Below are 22,842 nucleotides of genomic sequence, written 5' to 3' on the forward strand. Positions count from 1 at the left end.
TACAGCGAGAATAAAAGTTACGCCTTCTTTCTTTGCGTGAACATTTGGGCGGCGTTATGCAAATCTTCCCACATCGTGACGTAGACATGTGGGGGCGTGTTAGAACAAGCCGTTTTAGGTAGGCGTGGCTGACTCTTAACTTTTATAAAGAATATCTCTTTGGATTTGAGACTTTAGTCTTTGCAACTTTACAGATCTTCTTTATGCACCAAGAGCTTGTAACACTCCAAAGAGAAAGGAAAAATTGAAATTGCCTTTAATCAGGAACAAGAAAAAAATATTCATTTCAAATATGAAATAAATGCCATAAAAACCATTAAATTTAACTTTCTCATGCATGTCAACACATTGTTACAACACTAATTTTATGTTTTAAAACATTATAAATAATCTGTTTGTGTTTCTTGAAAATGATTGCTTCAGGTAATTTTTTGCCAGATAGAACCTTATAATTCCAAGCGAAAAGTGTTTTTTTAGAATTAGAAGGTTCTATCTGCATTTGACCCATTCCAGAAAATCCCATTTAGAAATTTGAGAGGATTTTGATATTGTGCATTTAGAATACATTTAGGGTCCCTGTCATTTTCATGTTTTAAAGAAACTTGTTCCCCATATAATTTTTGCTATATGGAATGCATAAATTTTGAAGCTCAATATCTCAAAACTGCTCAGAACGCAGATAGAACCTTATAATTCCAAGGTTACGGTTTCACAGTAATAAACCGAAAAATAAAAGGAATCGATGATGCAAACTTCATCAAATATTAGGGCAAATCCAAGCTCTACAGAAGACTATAGTGTCATAATTCAGCTCAGTAACTGTGTCAGTGTTGCAAAATTCATCAACATCCACACTACAGAGGGAAGAGCGCTTGCAGTGAGACGTACACCACCAGTCAGACGCATTTGACTGGATTTATGCTTCAAAGCCTTTTGATCTAAAGGCTTCTCCCTGAATGCTTCACACGAGTTTTGGAGACAAATATCATTGTCATTACATTACAAAGCTTTTCGTATTTTCGTTTGCTTTTGATTATACAGATCTGTGAATATTTTACGTTTCTTTGGCTGTAAATGCATCATAATGTTTAGGTTTTAGGTTTGTTGTCAATATGTCCACATTGTACGTTTCAGCATCTATTCCAGCCAACAAAAACGTGTTTTGTACTTGTGAATGATATGCACCTACACCTTACTAATAACAGTTTTCAGATTTATTTTTGACTATCATTCTAAAGATTTGTAAATATTTTATGCAACTTTCTTTATCTGTAAATGCATAATAATATTTATGTTTTAGATGTTGTCACTACATCCATATTGAATGTTTCATCATCTATCCAAATGTACAAAAACATTTATTTTTTAATCGGTAAATGTCATTCTTTTTTCCTCATAATTTCTTTATTTTTTGACTACTATTCCAAACTATACAAATATTGCATTTGAGTATTTGGGCTGCCTTTACATTTTTTAAGTCTAGACCATTTAAAATGTGAAGTTGCATTAAGTGACAACTTAATAATTAATAATTGAGTTATCTCAAGTAAAATCTGGGATAGTTATTTTAATGCTAAATTTTATGCTAAAATGCTAAAAACTTTTTTCAGTATAGCACAGGGTTTCCTAGCACTTGGGGTTCATGAGTTGATGAACAGCTAATAAATAAAGAAAAAAAATGAAAGAAAAAAAAATCAAATTAAACTAATAAACTATTTATTAAAAAATTGAAAAATAAATATAAATAAATAAACAATATAACAAATATAAATCTTATTTCTAAATGAAATAACACAATTAAACACATTTTAAAATAAACAAATCTTACTAAAATAGATGCATGTCATGTCACCATTAAGCAACATCAGAGAACAATGAATAAATGAAATATGTTTTATTATTGAAATATGACCTTAAAATCTCATGAGGTACTTCAAGTGAATATTTTAGGTCAAATGGCTTCAGCTGACAGAAACGTTTGGGAATCACTGATCTAAAATGTTGAAAAAAAAAAGTAATAAATAATGAGTAAATATCTGACTGGTAGTATATGTCACTGCTGCTTTATTTTTATATCTGAATGTCATCTTGACCACATTTCAGCATCATTCATGTTAATTGCTATTATGGCCTCTTTAAATCAGATGTTAAAAGCATTAACTTTCTGTGTGCATTTCATAAACAAAAACATATACATGCAACTATGTGAGGAAATATTCTTCTTATATACTCAGAATGTACAAGAGCAACTGATGGTTTGAAATCTCAAGTACGATCTTAAGAAAACTACATAATTCATAAACTAAATACTACAGTTATGTTTTGAGGATTGGAGTCAGCTTCGCCTTAGCTACTGAAATCTGGAGTCATTATATTTAGCTTCATATATAAACAGTGCGAATCTATGGTATGTGCTCATTAACATTAGAGAGAGAGAGTGTGTGTGTGTGTGTGTGTGTGTGTGTGTGGAGTCCATTTGAGGCAGATGGTTTCTCATCCATCTGCTCTCAGACACACCCTGAGACACATCACTACACAACAGAAACTATTTTAGCTTCATATATAAACAGTACGAATCTATGGTATGTGCTCATTAACATTAGAGAGAGAGTGTGTGTGTGTGTGTGTGTGTGTGTGTGGAGTCCATTTGAGGCAGATGGTTTCTCATCCATCTGCTCTCAGACACACCCTGAGACACATCACTACACAACAGAAACTATATACCCTCTATATCAGCTCTCTCTCTGCCCATTAGCACACTGAAGCAGCCCAGCACACATTCCCTCACTCAGCCGGTGTGTGTGTGTGTGTGTGTGTGTGTGTGTGTGTGTGTGTGTGTGTGTGTGTGTGTGTGTAAACTACAGTCACTCAGAGTGTTTGTTCATGGTTGAGGAGGAAGACCAGACATCTGCTGTATTCTGCTGCACGAAGTACAAGAGAAGCAAAAGAAAACAACAGATATACTCAGTAACACACACAAACACATACAGTACTGTGCTACAGATACAGCACAGAAACTTCTGTATTAAGACAGTTATTTACATAATATGCAACCAAATAATGAACGCATGTACGTATTTACGGACGGACGGATGGCAGGTGCTGCATATCCACACACATTCAGCACAAACACACTCTTTTTTTCCATCATCTCACGCTAATGTCAGGCAATATTTTTAGATGTGTTTTCCTCCTTATGGGTGCAAAACGTTAAAATTTAATGTGCAACAAGGAAAGACCAAGTGACTTGTTTAAATGGGTCATATGATGCTACATGCACTTTTACAAGTTGTTTGAACTGAAATGTGTGTTGGCAATGTGTGTACACAACCACCCTATAATGATAAAAATCCACCCAATACTCAAATCTTTACCCCTTTCTCGAATCAAGCCGATCTCAGATGCCTGTCTGTGTGACGTCATACAGACAGGCCCCTCCCACGATTTGACACAACCAATAAAATCTTTAGAATCAGCTGTGGGGCGGAGTTTCCACTGAAGTGGATTGGGGGAAAAAATTGCACATGCGTGCGACTCATGTGGAAGTCACGGGGAAGTCGTGGCCTAATGGTTAGAGAGTCGGACTCGTAACCCAAAGGTTGCGGGTTCGAATCTTGTACCTGCAGGGATTATAGGTGGGGGAGTGAATTTACAGCGCTCTCTCCACCTTCAGTACCACGACTGAGGTGCCCTTGAGCAAGGCACCGAACCCTCAACTGCTCCCCGGGCGCCGCAGCAAAAAAATGGCTGCCCACTGCTCCGGGTGTGTGTTCACGGTGTGTGTGTGTGTTCACTGCTGTGTGTGTGCACGTTGGATGGGATAAATGCAGAGCACTAATTCCGAGTATGGGTCACCATACTTGGCCACATGTCACGTCACATGTGCCTGTCTGTCAATGGGAGGAAGCCATGGCCTGTTTTGGAGTTCCCGCCCCCATTTGGAGATCTCCAGGCTGCAGTTATACCCTTCTCGACTGGACTGGCGTTTTACCTTAGACCCGCATGAATGCGGCTAAAGTAAACAGTCCCTCAGAGAGCAGCTCGGAAGAGAGGGGCGGGGTCAGCAAAGCTCATTAACATTTAAAGGAAAATGCTACAAAACGGCTTGCTCTGAAAAGAGCTGCTTTTGACAGGGTAAAAAAGGTGTTTTTTACACTACCATTGATACATTTTAACCAAACTATGTTACAGACTTTTCATTAAGACTGGAAAGAATCATATCAACTTGTGGAAAATGGGCATCCTATGACCCCTTTAAAACAATCCGTATTGTGCTGGAGAGACACAGCTGACAGGAACATTCAGGACAGCTGAAGATCTGAGTGCAAATGGCACTCACAGTGATTTAGAGGAAACACACAAACACACACACACACACACACACACGTTTTTGTGTTTCTGGATCTGGGTGAAAGTCATCCTGCAAAGATCTGAATATCATCATCAGGATCATGAAAAACCCACACAAACGCCACTGAGTTCACTGTGAGAGATATATATGATCACTCGTGCTGCTCTGTGTTATGACATACATCAGATCTGCACAGATTATGTGCTCATTCACCACTACAGCCAAATATCATCATAAGAGAGAGAGAGAGAGAGAGAGTGAGGAAAAACATATCAAATTGCCATTTCAAAATTGAAAAAAGCACAATCTGTCTGTCTGTCTGTCTATCTCATACAGTATCTCTATTTAATGCTAACTAGAACTATAACAATTTTTTTTATGAAACAAATCACTGAAATAACTCAAATAAAATAAAATAAAGCACTACAGTTACTAAAATCAAAACTAAACTAAAATGAGTTAAAGCTAAATAGAAATATTAACAACAAATAAAAAAAGATATAAAATAAAATAAAAAGAAAACTGTAAATATAAAATAAAAGCTCATTAAAATATTAAATGTGTTCATAAAAGCTAATAAATACTATAATATCCTATAAATAATACTAAAATAACATCTAAGTAGTTGATTTATGCTCAAATAAATCAACTAACAACATTTATTCCTATTAATGATACATATTTCGATGAAAAACTTGACATTTTTTTACTCATGAAAATTAGACATGATGTTTTGCAGCCACTAAAACCAAAACCGAAATAAAAAAAATGAAAGTTAAAGCTAAATAGAAATACTAAAAACAAATACTGAAAATAATATAAAAAAAAATACAAAATGACTAAAACTAAATTAAACTGAAAATTGAAAATATAAAAACAAAAGCTCATTTGAATAATTTATAAATTTTAATATTAATACATACTATAATAGTATATAAACACCAAAATAGCATCTAAATAGTTGATACTAAAATAAATCAACTATATTATTCTTCACCAACACACACAAACACCAACCAGACCAGAAACTGCCCAAACATTCACTTCTGAATGTTTTCTGCTTTTATATGCTTATGTTTCTATAATGTACCAAACTGAGTCAAAGCAGTGACTCCGGATGGCCTGTGGTACCCTAGTTCACCAAAACTGCTAAATCACTAGCGTCACTCCCAAATTTGACCATCAACTGACGAGAAACTGCCAAAAATGAGTCTGTGGGATTTCACTCAGTATCTGTGGTCTGTAAATCTCACGTTCCCTTCACTAAATACTCGTCTCACAAACTAACGACTTCACTGAAGGATCACCTGTAACACTCTCTTCGTTAGGATCCGGGGTGCACAGCGCTCTAATTAGAGGATGCCGTGTAGGAAAGTGTGAGGATTTTTAAATATCAGCAGCGTGTAGTTTGAGAAGCTCTTCAGGGACGCGACACGCTGTTTATTTATTAAAGCACTAAATATACGCCGACAGCGTCCGGCGCGGGACGTCTTCATACAGACCGACTCCACATCACATCCGTTAAAGTAAGTCCCAGCGTAAAAAAACACCACACACTCCCTCCGTGACCTGCTGCTCTCCGCCACAACACACACATTCATCTCTGGCTCAGACGCGCCCCTTGATTAGCACCATAAACTCTCCAAAAATTGGTCAATACCCCATAACACTAATGTCACTCTGTGCTCACATTTTACAGCCCTTCTGCACGCGCGCACACAGTCACTGCAGCACCGCAGGGCTTTACTGGCCCCCGGCCGCACCGTATAAAGCAAATTAAACAGCTTTACGACCCTTAATGGAGAAACGCTTTTGAAGGAAATCACTGAAGATGATATGACATCATACATCTCGCAGCAGAGCCTCCTCACTCACACTCACAGAGCTTAAACAGATCAAACCAGGACAATGATCATTGATATTCCCTTTCAACTCTTGAGATAAAAGACTTTGATGTGCTATGAAAATATATTGTAAATCAAAAATTCATATTTAGCCCAAAAATAAGCACTTATTGAAACTACAAACTACAAAAACAGCTCGCACTGAACATCTGCAACATTTTGACATCACACAGATGAAGTCCACATGTGATAATTCAGTTCTGCATAGCAGTAATAACATGCGCTTTACAATAAAATCAAATAGAAAACGGTTATTTAAAAATGTAAAAAATTTTTAATCAAATAAATGTAGCCTTGGTGAGCAGAAGAGACTAATAAAAAAATTTACTAAACACAAACTTTTAAACAGTAGTATAGTATAACTGTTATATATATATACACAACATATTTTATCATAATAACAAACAAGATATGTCGTTAAAAACATATTGCTTTATGATGTTATTACGAGAAAAAAAAGTAACGAGAAAATTATCATTTTAAAAAGATAATTGTCATTTTAACGACATCTCATTATTACGAGAAAAGATGTAATTTTAACGAGAAACATGTCATTTTGATGACATACCTTCTCGTTATTACGAGAAAAGATGTTTTAACAAAAAAATATATAAATATAGAAAATTTACAGATATAAAGAAAATATTACATAAAAGCTCAAAATATTAAATGTGTAATAATTATTAAATAAATACTAAAATAGTATAAAAACAATACTGAAATAACATCTAAATACTTAATTTATATTAAAAAAGTATAAAATACATTTTAAAAAGTTTGTTTTTTGATTGATTGATTGATTGATTGATTGATTGAAAGTCAGACCTGTTTACATACTAAAAAAGTATAAAATACATTTTAAAAAGTTTGTTTTTTGATTGATTGATTGATTGATTGATTGAAAGTCAGACCTGTTTACAAATCAGACAAACATAGTCTGAAACAAAGTGGGTAAATCACAATTAAAGTCAATATATTTCTATAAACCTCAGTAATTTCTTCAGGAAACTCATTTAAAGAGTTTCAAACTTCTGCACTGACTTATCAAATGACCATCAGAGAACAAACAATTGTAATGGTTACTTATGATACTCTCTTGCAAGGAAACACAAAAAACATATATTTACTGTGATTTTGACAGTGTGATGGTTGTATTGTATCCATATCGCATCTGCAACCCATGAAAACTCAAACCCAACAGGCAACAAGCAGCACTGAAAATGCTGACCGCAGTAAAGTCTCAGAAACCAGTTAAGGACACATTAGTCGAGATGAAACTCCGGACTTATGGATATTAAACCACTGAACTGCTTTTAGTTCCTATTTCTTATTCAAAACAGGAGGCTGGAGTTTGTCCTTTTATTAAATAGTCAATATCTTTTAGTTTATGTTATGGCCATAACCCATTAAGACGATGATCTGTTTATCTGGTCTATGCTAATTAGGCAAATAAAAAACAGCACTCAAAACGATTAAATTCTGCATTAATGTGCCACTGCCAAGTTTCCACATTGTTTGGTAAAATATAAACATTACACAGTAAGGATAATTAAGATAACTTGTCTTTATAATCGTTTAACCCTTGTGTGTCCTGAACTTTTTTCTTTAAATCATTTTAGCTGTGCTAATGCAAACAACATACATTTGGTCAAAACTGTGCATTTGCATTAGATTTTGAATATTTCATTCTCATTTCCTTATATAAATCTGTTTTACACTAGGTACAAAAATAGCTCATTTCGAGACCTTAAGGACAAAAATGTCACAACTAAAACCCATTACAATTGCAATATGTTTTCCTAGTGTGATTTAAGCATAAAATCATGCATTCCTTGCCAATAGGCTTTCATTCTTTTGGCTTCAAAGTATTCAAAATGTTAATGTTCAAAGGATTCAAAATGTTAATTTTTATTTTATTTTTTTTATAAATAAATCTGACACTGCACAAAAATAATAATGCATCAAAATGCATGCTAATCATTCCAAGTCGTATCCAAGGCTGTAATAATCCAATAAACAAACAAACAAATTCTGTTTAGCATTTAGTATATGCAAAATGATCGATTTTTTGTATTTTTTGTATTTAAAAAAACAACAACATCAACAGTGGCATTACATAAACTGGCATTGAAAGGGTTAAAATCCTGAAAATGAATACATTTTTGGTAGTTATGATCAGGACTGAAAGCACAAAAAATATCTGAGCTATGAGTAGCTTTTTTAAATGGACTCTCGAGGGTTAATTTTACATATCAGACACTGGTGTCTGTTACATTTTGGCTGCCACTTCTTTGTCTCGTGTGTTTGCTAAAATCACTGTAACACATTATGATAAATCTGTGCCGATGGATCAAATGCGGGTCGATGTTATCGGTCCCTGCGGAGGGCCGAGCACTGGGCCGGACTCAACATTAATGGCCCTACACCAAGATGGTGGACGGCGATTAATATCTTTAGCGATGTGACGGCTGGCAGACATTAGACGCTCTCTCTCTCTCTCGGTGTGTATAGATCGGTCCGGCCCACTGTGGTTTGCCGTATGCACAAGAATCTAATGACGGCAGGTGCGATCGCAGAGGTGAATTTCTGCACACAACTCCAATGTGATTTCCCCTGAGCGGCCGGCGCTCTCGGTGGACGTGTATATGAAAATCACGCAGTGAGAAACATCTAGTTAGTGGTTAATCAATATGAGGCAGGTGCAGCAGTTGAGATGTGGGCAGAGCCGCCGGTCAGAATACAGTCATCCTCTAATCTCATTCCACTCACATCCTGGAGGGAGAAATTACCAACAACAAGCCATATGTTAAAAACACAGACAATTAATGGTGTTTAACCTCAGCTCCTGGAACTGTACTGGAATCTAGCGGATTTCTCTAACGACACGCCGAGGAGTGTTTGGGGCGCATCCTCTGTGAATCACTTCGGATTGACCTGGAATCTCTTAATCGTGTAATCCCAGTTCCAGAAACTTCAGTGACCCGCTGTATCAGGCAGATCTCATTCACACACTCAAACATGACGCACTGTAATTGAGAGACATGCAGAGAAGCAGTTATAGATGTTAAACCTGCTGTTTGACACCTTAGAATTCATACACATCTAATATTTACATATAGTAAATAATATTTATCAGAGGTGTTAGACACAATATCACAACTGAACTACATACAGGTTGTTTTACAGGAACTATTAATGACACGAATTAACAAAAATTACTCCATTCATTCATTTAAATTTATCTGTCTATTCATCCTATGTATAGAACAATAGACAGAACGATATGACGATAGAACAACAGATAGATAGAATGACAGAATGATAGATAGAACGACAGATAGACAGAATGACAGAACGATAGATAGAACAATAGATAGATAGAACGCTAGATAGAATGATGATAGAACGATAGAACGCTAGATAGAATGCTAGATAGAACGATAGAATGACAGACAGACAGACAGGTAGATAGATAGATAGACAGATAGATAGACAGATAGATAGATAGATAGATAGATAGATAGATAGATAGATAGAATGATGATAGAACGATAGAACGCTAGATAGAACGATAGATAGAACGATAGATAGATAGATAGATAGATAGATAGAATGATGATAGAACGATAGAACGCTAGATAGAACGATAGATAGAACGATAGAATGATAGAACGATAGAACGATAGATAGAATGCTATAATGATAGATAGAATGATAGATAGATAGAACAATAGATAGACAGAACGATAGATAGACAGACAGACAGACAGACAGACAGACACTGTCTAGAACATTCTTTCTGTCTCTCTTTTATCCGTCCAGCCTCTCTCTTTCTCCTCTATTACCATCATCTGTTGTTCCTCAGTAAAGCCTCTGTTCTCGTCAATTATTCATCACATTCAGAGCAGGACACAAACACCACATCTCTCTCTCTCTCTCTCTCTCTCTCTCTCTCTCTCATGAAATGCAGTCCATCAGGGTTGAATCTGATCTGGTGTTTTGTCTCAGTAATGTCTCGTGTGACTCCATCGCCTGAGTGTTATCTCTTCAGCAGATGGAGCTCCATTCAAAGAGATTGATGCTGCTGCAGAGGGTTCGAGCCCCTCAGAGCCTCCGCTGGCCCGCATACGCTCGCGCGCATATGTGTGTGTGTGTGTGTGTGTGTGTGTGTGTGTGTGTGCGCGAGAACAGCATGGGACAGACAGCCCAAGGTGTCGCCCTCAAACTGAACATCTGTTTCCTGAATAAATATTCTAATGAGGAGCGAATGCACTCAATTCCCATACTGCACTGCAGTGCTGCCGGCTCCCCAGGGACAGCCAGAGAGACAGGTAACACCGCACACCTGTACACCCTTCACCTCTGTCTCTCTCACTACAGGCTCAATCAGATTCAATCACTGAAAATCTTGACCAGCCGGAAGCTGGACACAGTTTCCCACGTGTTCGAATAATAAAGTGATGAAAACTGTGAAATGACACAAATGGGAGTCTGGGAATGATTCAGTGATCAAAACATGTGACACAAATGAAAATGCTCTTATATTAGAGCTTCTTCTGCATCCAGATTTCATTCGTATTTTATCTGAAACACACAACTTGTTTCTGAAACATCATTAAAACATTCAAAACCTCAGCTCTACATTTAGACTGATGGATCAGTAATGATGTTAAACACAGTTGGTTTTCTTACAAAAACGTTATTGATCGACTTTATTGACTTAAATTCAACTTGCGCATTGATTAGAAGAGAAAAACAAACAACAAATATTGAAATGAATTCATAAGCAAAATACAATTGTTATTGAGAGCTTTAGAGGTTTGATCACATCTCTAAAACTAGCTATGAGCAAAAATAGTGATGCTGCTAATAGAGGGTTAAAATTTATTAACTAGAATTGATCAGAATAATTCAGATAAAACCGACAAAGTGCATCCTGGATGATTTTAAACTCTAATGAAGAGGAAGAAAAAGATTCTTTGGATCAAAAAACAGCATTCAAATATTTGTGTTGTTTGTGTTTTCGTTCCATCAATGCAATTAAAATCAATACACTTAATCAATAAAGCTTTGTGTGAAAGCCAAATGTTTTTAAAATAATGATCAATCCATCATTTGGCAGTCTAAATGCAAAAGGCTTTGATTGTAAAGTGCAAATCAGTGTGCTGTATTTGAGACGACAATGCATTTCAGAAACACGATTTTTACATTTTCTGAGGAAAATGTCAGTGGCGCATGAAATGTGAAAAGTGCTGTGAAAAAGGTGCATCTGATCCCTTAATAAACCTCAGCAAGACACGATTTGAAGAATCAAATACTGCAGGACAAGGACGACACACATGCACATAACTTTAAGAATTTGTGCTAGAGGTTTGATCACATCAAAAACTACAGCAAAACCAACTTTATTCAGAGATCGCTATGAAAATAGCCTTTATGCTGGCATGGTGTTAAAAAGTGAATAAATAAATGGCAAAATGAACAAAAATGAACTCATTTGAAGCTCACTGAGACTGAACGAAACACATCTGAGAAATATGACGACTCTATTGAGCTCAGAGATGAACTCGCTGTTTCTACCAGTGTAACATAGAAACACACTCTTGGATGAATGAGAAATCACACCAGATCTCTTCAGTAGTTTCTCCTAAACGGCAACGAGAATGAAAGGAGATCAAAAAGAGACATTTGCTGAGTTTGTGCAATTTCTCTACTGAGAGAAAGAGCCCTATTCTCGCATATGTCTACTCTAGAGTTTCAGAAGAGATGAATATTTCCCTAAATCATCTATAGAAAAGAAAAACCACTCAGGAGACCTCAATGAGGTCTCAGATGTTTCTCCAAGACAGCAGTGAGATTGAATGGAAAGCAAATAGAGTCGCCTGCTTCACAGAGCTCAACTGTCTCCTCCATACAGTAGTTCCAGAAGAGATCTTAAATTGTATTTCTTTTGATTTTAGGAGAAACATCTGAGATAATACTGATACAGAGAAACGTACTTAATTCCCTGGGAACAGAGCAGAAAGAGAAAAAAATCACATTCGAGATCTCACTGATGTCTCAAATGTTTCTCCAGGACATCAGTGGGACTGAAAGAGACTCAAAAGTCTACTTTGGGGTTTCAGAAGAGATCTTATTTAGGAGAAACATCTGAGATGATGCTGAAACCAAGAAACACACGAAGCTCCCTGAGCTATGAAAGAGCAATCTATAATCGCAGAGGAGATCTCACCGAGGTCTCAAATGTTTCTCAGAGACATCAATGAGATGGAGATCAAATGGAGTCATCTTTGATTTGAGGAGAAAAATGGGACAATGTTGATACCAAGAGAAATATTACGTTCCCAGAGCAATGAAAGAGCAATCTCTAAGCAACAATACTTTCCAAAATCACCTTTAGAAAAGAGGTCTCAAATGTTTCTCCAAGTCACCAATGAGCTTTAATGAGGAGCAAACAGAGTTGCCTCCTTCACACATTTTATGTATAGTTTCAAAAGAAATCTCCATAATATCTCCAACTCTGCTCAGATCCCAAGCGCCGCAATCAACAGTCAGAGATCTCAATATGAACTCAAACATTTCTCATCAAATTATTTCAAACACTCTTCGCACTCATTTTATAGCTCTGCACTCTTACTGGGCGACTCGTTTAGGTCTGTTTATGTCTCCTGATGAATTATAGGGAAAGTTGAACTCCGTAAAGCCTCCTGAGCACTAAACGAGCCTCCTCTGAGCAATACCATTCATCATAAACTCCCTGTACAGAGCGGAAGAGAAGCGAGTAGTTCACAGCTGACCAAACACGAGTAACACAAGCGCAGTATATGTGAACATGACGGCACACCAGTGCGTTTCTCCTGAGCGTATCACAGCCATGCAGAACATGCCACACTCTTCATACTCACCCAAAAGTACATCATCATTTCAGCCGCAAAAACCCTCTACAGATGTTTTTTTTCTCTCTCTCTGGAGTTCAGGACAGCTGGATTCTCCTCCCGTCTCCTCCACACTTCTCTCCTCACGTCTCCTCCTCTCCTCTTCTGACTTCTCTGATGTTTTGAGGTTTTCTCCGGAAACACCTTGAGAAGCGACGTTAGGGTGTCTGATACTCTTTTACTCCTTCCTTTGCTCTCGTCTCACAGCAGCTTTACTTTAAGACCGAGTCTGAACCAGGATAACAGCAGCCTCCAGCGGGGAGAGAGAGCGAGAGTGAGCGAGCGAGCAAGCGAGGGGGTTTTCTCTGATGACAGTATTGATGGCGGATGTGAGTGAACAGGCTCTACCCACAATCCTCTCAAAATACGCCAAACGAAACCCGACAACCACCACAAACAAACAAGATGAAACATGGGAGAACATATAAAGACGGAGGACAGAGCTGTGTTTCTTTCTCTGTCATGTACAGTATGTCATTAAAACAGTGAACTGTAAATCTGTGTCTCTTACATGTGCTGGGAGCCACCACACACGGCTCATATTTCACCAGAAAGAAAGTGTTATATTTTGCAAGACAATATTTTAGTCTATTAAAGGCAATCATGAATTTTTATGACATTTAATAATAAAAATGCACTCATTTAATGCACAAAAAAAACTTACTTCCACTACTGTAATGTGGGGAAAAAATATTCCTATTACTGCAATGTGAACAAAAATTATATATTACACAATATATTTTGCAAGCAAGTTAATTTAAGGACTTATTTATTTATATATTATTGCATCATGACATTAATCATGAAAATTAAGTATATTTACCATTTTTGCCATTATTGTAACACAAAAAATAAATAAATAAAAATACTAACTAACGAACTAAATTAATAAATATTTTCCATTTAATGCAATTTTTATTCATATAATTTAAAAAAAGTGAACAACAACAAAAAAATATCTAATATTTTTTTGCATTTATTTAGCAAGAAAACTAATTCAAGGGCCATTAAGTTTATTTTTAATCGCAACATTATTTTAAGACAATTAAGCACATTTAAGGTAATTTTTCATTAATTGTTAATCAAAAATATGTACAGTGGGTACGGAAAGTATTCAGACCCCCTTAAATTTTTCACTCTTTGTTATATTGCAGCCATTTGCTAAAATCATTTAAGTTAATTTGTTTTCCTCATTAATGTACACACAGCACCCCATATTGACAGAAAAACACAGAATTGTTGACATTTTTGCAGATTTATTTGTATATAAACGATATGTGAACAAAATATTTAAATTAGAAGCATTTATTCATAATGACTTTATTTGTTTTTGTTTTGTATTTATGCCAGCTGTAACAGAAAAGTATTTTGTACTGTAATAAATACAAATAATAATAATAAAAGCAGTGGAAAAAACTACATTACAATAAAGAGAATCTAATGAGAATCACCTTTAAGAATAACTGGGAAAAGTAAAAAGCAAAACTGCAAGAAAAGAGATAAAGAGATTTTGCATGAAAATGTGTTTAAATGTCACAATGCAATTAAATCCTAATGGTATCCAAAAGAGGCTGTACTTTAATAATAATGTTGTATTTTTTTTTTCTTTCAGATTGTTGGGATGAAATGTGACCTAGATGTGTTATCACAGGCATCGGCCCTGAAGTCAGTTCAATCCATTCTATAAAGAGAAACGGAGAGCGAGTGAGTGAGAAGTACATGAGGAGACGCTGTAGTGTCACTGCTGTGTCAGCACATCTTAAAAACAGGTCATCAATATCTGTCTAGTATCTCTCTTAGACCTGTGAGGAATATTATTAGAAATGATAATTAGACTACAAGAGGTAAAAACACACGTGACAGGATACATTCGGTCCAGATCTGCACTCGTCTCGGTTTATCTCTCTCTCCGTCTCACTGCTGCTGTGAATAAGCATGATAAATAAACGTGTTGTTTTCTGTGTTCAGTAGAGCTGAAGGATTCACACCTGTGATCCGACTGAAGACTAATCTAGACAAGCTCTAGTCTGATTCCCTGATTCAGATTCTCTGAATCTGACTCCAGTTTGATACTTTAATCTGATTGTCTGAAACTAGTCTGAATCTCTAACATCAGTATTATTAGATTGATTATTTAATTCTAGTTTGATTCTAATTTGATTCTCTAACTCTAGTCTGAATCTCTGACACCGGTTTTATTCTAGTTTCATTGTTTGACTCTATTTTGATTATCTGAATCTGGTTCCTCTCTGACTATAGTTTGATTCCGTCATTGAATTAACTGATTCTCTAATCTGAATCTCCAATACTCGTCTGAATCTCTGACTCTATAGCGATATTTTTTGAACTTTTATTTGAATATCCTTTGACTCTTTGTCAAAGGATATTAGTACATTTGATTATATATTAGTATATTTGATTCTTTAACTCTACTTTGATTCTTAGAACCCGAGTCTCTGTCATTAGTTTGATTCTCTCATCTGTTTCTCTGAAACTAGTTTGATTACTTGACTCTAGTGTGATCGTTTGGAATCTCTGACTCAAATTCTTCCGACTGTGATTCTCTGTCTCTAGTTTGATTCTAATTTTATTCTCCGATTCTCTAATATAAACCTCTGACACTAGTCCTATTCTTCGACTCTAGACTGATTCTTCAACTTTGAACCTCTGACTCAAGTTTGATTATTTGACTATGACTCTTCACTATCTCTGATTCTCTGTCTGTAGTTAGAATCTGAAGTTTGATTCTGATTCTGTAATCCGAATCACTTACACTTGTTTGATTCTTTGACTCTGGTCTGTTTCTTCGACTCTAGTTGATTCTTCTGACTCTGATTCTCTGCCTCTAGTTTTATTCCCTAATTTGATTCTCTGATTCTCTAAATGAAATATCTGACACTAGTCCAATTCTTCAACTTTAAATCTCTGACTCTAGTTTGATTCTTCAACTCCAGTCTGATTCTTTGACTTTGAATCTCTGACTCTAATTTGATTCTTCAACATTAGTTTGATTCTCTGTCTCTGGTTTGATTGGTTCTCTGATTCTATAAACTAAATCTCACACTAGTCCAATTCTTTGACACATCTTTGATTCTCTAATCTGAACCTCGGACATTATTATGATTCTAAAGCAAGTTTCTGATTCATACAGAACAATAAAAAGCACTGATGCTGCATGAGCTGAACACAAGCATTCATCCAGCTCTGATGCCGATCACATGAACACTGACTGCTGGAGAGTCATTTGCTCAGTGTGTAACAGGTGATGATCTCTTCACAATCACCTGCTGCAACTTTACGAATTGCACCTGTTGTTTCTCTCAAGCTCGGCAAACAGCATCACAAATACATCACAACAACACACACACCATCCACACACAAATCCACCTGTTCATATCAATCATGATCGCACAAACAAACCACACTAGATCAACACACACACAAGCACACACAGCGCGTCTCTCACCCGCGTGCTGAAGAAAGGAAGTCCTAATCGGCACAGGTGATCGGTCAGGAGCCTTCCGCACTGCGACTTACACACACCACCTGACCACAAAACACACACAGACATGACAATAAACACTCAGCTATACTGTATTGAAATATCAACTTTGTCTTTCCTAAAATCCTTTCAGAAAAACACAAATGTGCTTCTCATTCTTGTCATTTCTCTCTCTATATAAAAGTTTTACACTAACTTTATGGCTTCTGATTACACATCTAGGTTAAATTCCACCCCAAAATGTGAAGAAAAAATACAAAAGTATTATTAAAATAAAGTCTATTTTTGAGACCAATTAAGATGTTTCGCTCTGATTTTTCCATGCACATTTTCACACAAATTCTCATTACTTTAACACATCTAAAAGATCTTACTTTTTTGTAACTTCAATTATTTTCTAAAGGTGATTCTCAGATTTTCATTATTTTAATTAAGTTATTTTTTAATACTTTTATTTATTTATTTTTGTACTTTTTTTTCTGATTACAGTTGGCATAAAGGCAATACAACTATGATCCATAAATGCTTGTAAATGGATTAAATATGTTGTTGTTGTTAATGTATGCATTCATTAATTCGTATTGCATTAATTAAATTCTGGGCTAAATCTTATGATGCAAAACATCCTAATTGCTCCAAACTGGCATCACATTTGGCAAGAAATGAAATATTGTTTTGCAAAATATAACTGCCATCACATTGCAAAATATATATAATAAGTATAAAGATCTGTGTCTTTGGCATCTTGGCTTGAGACATTGTTGAGACTCTAGAGGAGACAGATGTGAGAAAACCATGGGGGGATCTAAATTAGGTGCATTTTACTTAAGTAAAATTATCTGCCAGTGTGGTAATAAAAATAATCTTAATGCAAATAGAAAACAAGATTATTCAGAGTGTCTATTACTAAGTGCAAATCTACCGTAGCTCCGCCCTCCAATGTCACACAAGGTTAAATACGAGGCACATAAATAATGGCTTTAGTGGTGTAGGCAGTAACGCGTTGGGCGCGGATAATTAGCTTGTGACGCGATCGACCGGGTTCGAGTCCTGCTTTTGCCGAGCTCGCTCTTCTCACTTTTCCCATCACATATCACATTAGAATTTATTTTCAATAAAAATGAAGAAAATGTCCTAAAAGTGGAAGTAAAGTGCCTAACCAGTGTTTAATAATGATACAAGCATTTATAATTGTAATAAATATAATCATTTACACTCTGTTATTATTGCATCCTGTTAATGTACAACAATACTGAGGTGCAAATAATTTGTATCTGCCAGTATAAAGTATAAAGCATCTAATTATTATTTACACTTATTGCAAAGAACTGCTACTTTTACATGGTAAACAGAATATATCACTATTTTCACTATAGTGTAAATAGCATCTAGAGCTATTTGCACTTAGCTTACTGTAAATAGGATTTATCGCTAAGAAAGTATGTTAATTCCACTTAGTGTAAATAGATGCTGCTGTATTTTTCTTACCCTATTGGCAGATCAAAATAAGAAAAATGCACTTAAATTATTATTATTATTATTTTATGCCCGTGGTATACCATGAAAATGAATAGCCTATTAGTTCAATAACCTACCGTTCTGCCAGTTTTCACTTATGTTATTATAACAGTGATAAGAATTAAACTTGTATTGACTCTGAAGTATGCAGACGTCTTTTTTAGGGAGCTGTTGCCATCTACCGTTCTGCCAGTTTTCACTTATAATATTATTACAGTGATAATAATTAAACTATTGACTCTGAAGTATGCAGACGTCTTTTTTAGGGAGCTGTTGCCATGATGAATCGTAATTTCGGAGCTCCATTGATCATGGCTTTTCATAGTCGTGGTGCACGTGCTAAACTCAGAGTCAACATACTCAGAGTTGATTGAACTAACTCAATTCAGCTGTTCTGAAACCGAAAACTCAGAGTAAGTCAACTCAGAGTTCAAGTTTGAACTCAGAGTTGGTTGAACCTCCTTATTGAAACGGGCCCATGAGAGCCTTTTTAACTAGCGATGACACACAAAATGTTATTATGATATTTCACTATATTAATGAGCACATTTAGCCTTCACTAGTGTACACACACTAACACACACACAGAAACACACGCTTGTGTCGACAGCACATATATTATTTAAGAGCAAAACAGCCATTAGAGGTGCTGGTGCCATTTGCCAAGAGTCACTGTGTCTATTACACAACGGACACACATCATCATCATCATCATCATCATCTAGTGGATTCAACCATCTCCACACAAAAAATAAATAAAAAAACAATAATATCAATATTTGTAAATAAAACAAAGATTATTAGTTTTTTGGTTTCAAAATTTCACATTTAATTCAATGCATTACTTGCATTTTCTTTGTAATTATTTGTGAAATTACTCAATTTCTGATTGAAAAAATGTTTTTCAGTGTACTATAATATCAGCATGTACACACCATCAATACATGCACATGTACTATATTATGAACACATCAAAGATTCATCTGCAGACATAAACATCAGTGAGTGATTCAGCTGCACACTGCTCTTAGAGGCGTTTCTGCTGTTATTTGTGAGTCTCGCGGGCAGTTGTGTGTTCTGCTCGAGTCGTTGGGTTTGTGTTGTTTCATGTGACGCATGTCTGTATATTTTTGTCTCATTCCACAGACTCCACAACCTCCTGCACTGACTGCATCAAATATTAACACTGCGATTAAACGCTACAGAGAGAGAGAGAGAGAGAGCCTGTCGATGCTTGTAGCTGCCGCAGTGACTGTCTGTGCGTGTGTGTTTGGCTGGAGCTCACTAATCACTTAGGGCAATGCTGACCTCCAGAGCCGCCTCACACACTCACTCATTCGCACACTCACACAGACAGACACACACACACACACACACACACAGATGAGGTCTTAGACTGATGTATTGTGAAAATACAGACTCAAATAATGTAAATAATTGTCTATTTTCCTTTCAGTCCTTATAAATGCAAAAGAGGAACGTTTGACATTTTGCATGAGTTACTGTTAGTTTTTGTTTATTTTGAATAAACATATTTCTATATATTTTAATATTTAGAAATCATATTTATATGATATAAATTATATATGTAACATTTAATTTAAAATTAAAACAAATTGAAGACACGAAGGTTGTAAAAATATGAAAATACTGACACAAATAATGAGAATTATTACTTTTAATTTCAAAAGCCCATACAAATGTAGAAGATAAATACTCTTACACTCTTACTACAGAAAACAGTAGGGGGGAAAATAAATAAAAATCACAAATCAGATGAGAGACCCAAAGTGACCTGACACTCAAAGCAAAGCAAAAGTAAAAATGTTATTGAATCATGATGTAAAATAAACTGAGAAATGAAGGTGTTATTGGTCTCAGGATCCGTTTCTGAATGCATTACTGCAGCTGCCATCTTCACATGCTGTGTTCAGTCTTTAAATTACACATTATTTCTTATATTTTCTTGTTTATGCACAACACAATATTATAGAAATTGTTGCAAATTGTATCGTTTATGCATAATATAGGCCTACAGATATAAAGTCACAATTTTGAGAAATTACATCAAAATAAGGAGATTTTAAGTCACAATTATGGAGAAAGGGGGACTTTGTAATCTGTTTTTGAGCTCAATCTCACAAACACTTTGATTTATAAAATCCAGCACCTAAAATCTGGTCAATGAGCAAAGAATCATCCACTGAGTGTCAGAAAATGAAGCGATTTATCATCATACTGAGATTCATAACCTGATAATGAATAAAATCACACAGTGAAAGAATCAGACTGATAAGTGAACTGATAGAGGATTTTCATTAGTACATTACATCTCATCTCACTACAGTGAGAGAAAACACAAATAACACTTAATAACTCTGTGTGACTGTGTGTGTGTGTGTTAGTGTAGCAGAGAACGGTTCGTTTACTCGACGGCAAGCGCTATTAAAGCTGCAATGAACCTATTCTTTCGTCCTTCACTCTCTGCTTCCCTCTTTCACCACAAAAATAAAAATAAAAAAAACAAGAATAAAAGGAAACTAGCAAGGAAACATTGTTCTGTCTGCACTGACAGTGAAATAAACTACTGTGCAACTTTTAATATTTCTCTCACTGTTTGAATTTAATCATAAAAACACTCATTAGTTCACATGCATAATGCAAACCATCACGGGAGGGATGCATATCTGTCATAAATAATTATTAATTTGATCATTAGCACCATAAACACCATCATGTAGATGCAAATTCAAAGGAATAAATAAATAAGTAAATAAATAAATAAAGTTATGTCCTCTAAAATAAATAAATATATTTTTTAAATATATGAATTGATATAATTGAAGTGGCCGTGGCACGAGAGTTTGTGTTTGGTGATGATGAACTGATCAGGGCTTTTAAAGAGACGAGGTTGTTTACTAATCAATGACCCTCCAGCAGATTAATTGAGATGCTGTGCATTGATTTTTGGCTGTCTCGTTGTCCCGATGAGCAGAGGCGGAGCGGGGCCTGTTGCCAGGCTGATCTGGAGGGTCAGGGGTTTATTCGCTCGGACCGGACATCTCTACACTCACACTACCTTTCATTTAGGAAAAAAAAACTCCAGTAATCTTAGTGAAATTCAGGAAAATTTCAAATTTTCAAACAAAACAAAACTGTAAATAAATAAATAAATACTACTTTGGCTATATATATATATATACATAAAGTAGCATATAAACAAATCTTTAGATGCATTTATCTAAACAAATAAATACAATTATAGATAATGGCATACACAATTAAATGAACTGTGTAATTGCATGCACATAATGTGTTAAATTAACAAAGAACAACAACACTAAATCAATCAAACACTTACAATTGTGTGATAACTGGATTAATTCCATTTCACAAATGTATTATTACATTTTAATTGCATGCAATGGAATGAAGTTCAAAATGCTTAAGAACTGTGTTGTAATCTACTCCAGCCAACCGAGGAAGCTGCAAAAATCGATTCTGGAGTGAGGAAAGAAACTAGCTTTATAACTGGTCTGGAAGCAGTCTGGACTCATTTGTGTAAGTGAAGTGCAGGAAGAGCAGCCAATGCATTTCTCACTGCAGAAACACTCCTTCAGCAGACCGAACCAGGAACAGTGCAGGAGTGTTTGCTTACTAGCACTTCAACAAGACTCATGATGTGAGGAACCATTCATGTCTGGAGAACAAACACTTCAGACTCTCAGCTCATCACTAACACTGACTATATGAGCAGTAATAACAGTGATCCTTGACTCAGCAGACAACACTGATGGAAGCCAACTTGAGTTTGGACAAACAGAGACCGAGAAAGACATCAGACAGCAGCTCTTCATTACTTCTTTCCTCTGAACGTCCTCATTAGCCGGTGGAGTCGTCAGCGGAAGAAGCAACAGTTAATTAGAGAGAAAACACACACTGGAGATATGAAACACCCTCACACTCATTTCATTACTAAAAATATAGCAGTATTCCATTACATGCAGCTAGATCATATCTGGTCCAACAGCAGCAGCGAGTGAATTACACAATGATTTGGTGAGTATTTTCAACAAATTTAAACTTTTATGTTTCAAAAATGATTATGTTTCAATGGTCGTTTCAAAAATGATTGTGATAAATCTAACTATAATATTTATAGAATTTACAATTTTTACACATTTAATTTTTAGAATTTTATATGTATGTATATATATATATATATATATATATATATATATATACGGGTGTCGCATTGAATTTATTTAATACACGAGTTTCACAATTTGAGTTGAATTACTCAAAATAAATGAACTTTTCCACGACATTCTAATTTATTGAGATGCACCTGTATATATAAGGGGTGTAATGGTACACGTATTCGAACCGGAAATTTTCGGTACGGGTCTTTCGGTTCAGTACGCATGTGTACTGAATAAATGGTTAAATTTTTTTCGGGGATATTCAGACAATAAATGCCGTTTTGGCACTCTTTGATGTGGTGCAACAGATCGCTGTCTATGGTATAAACACCTCAGTTCTGACGGAGCACGAGTGAGCGTGATCATCCCTTCCTCTTTATTAGCAGTTTTAAAGGGGTCATATGATGCTGCTAAAAATAACATTATTTTG

At 35.6% G+C, this 22,842-nt stretch overlaps 1 protein-coding gene across 2 annotated transcripts in view; it reads right to left on the minus strand.

Moving 5' to 3' along the window:
* LOC107695689 (RNA binding protein fox-1 homolog 3-like) overlaps positions 1-22,842 on the minus strand; it is a 304,812-nt gene that overhangs the window by 97,953 nt on the left and 184,017 nt on the right. The window contains exon 3 of one of the 2 annotated variants that reach the window (XM_016495693.1): positions 16,657-16,736. Coding sequence is in view for 1 of the 2 variants with exons in the window: in XM_016495694.1 (XP_016351180.1) it covers positions 13,161-13,178 (18 nt within the window). In the remaining variant the exon portion in view is untranslated. Of the gene's footprint in view, positions 1-13,160; positions 13,277-16,656; positions 16,737-22,842 lie in introns of those variants that run through there. The other variant, XM_016495694.1, reaches the window with a different exon arrangement.

Source organism: Sinocyclocheilus anshuiensis, unplaced genomic scaffold, assembly GCF_001515605.1.
Source record: "Sinocyclocheilus anshuiensis isolate Anshui unplaced genomic scaffold, SAMN03320099.WGS_v1.1 scaffold1075, whole genome shotgun sequence".
NCBI classification, from domain to species: domain Eukaryota; kingdom Metazoa; phylum Chordata; class Actinopteri; order Cypriniformes; family Cyprinidae; genus Sinocyclocheilus; species Sinocyclocheilus anshuiensis.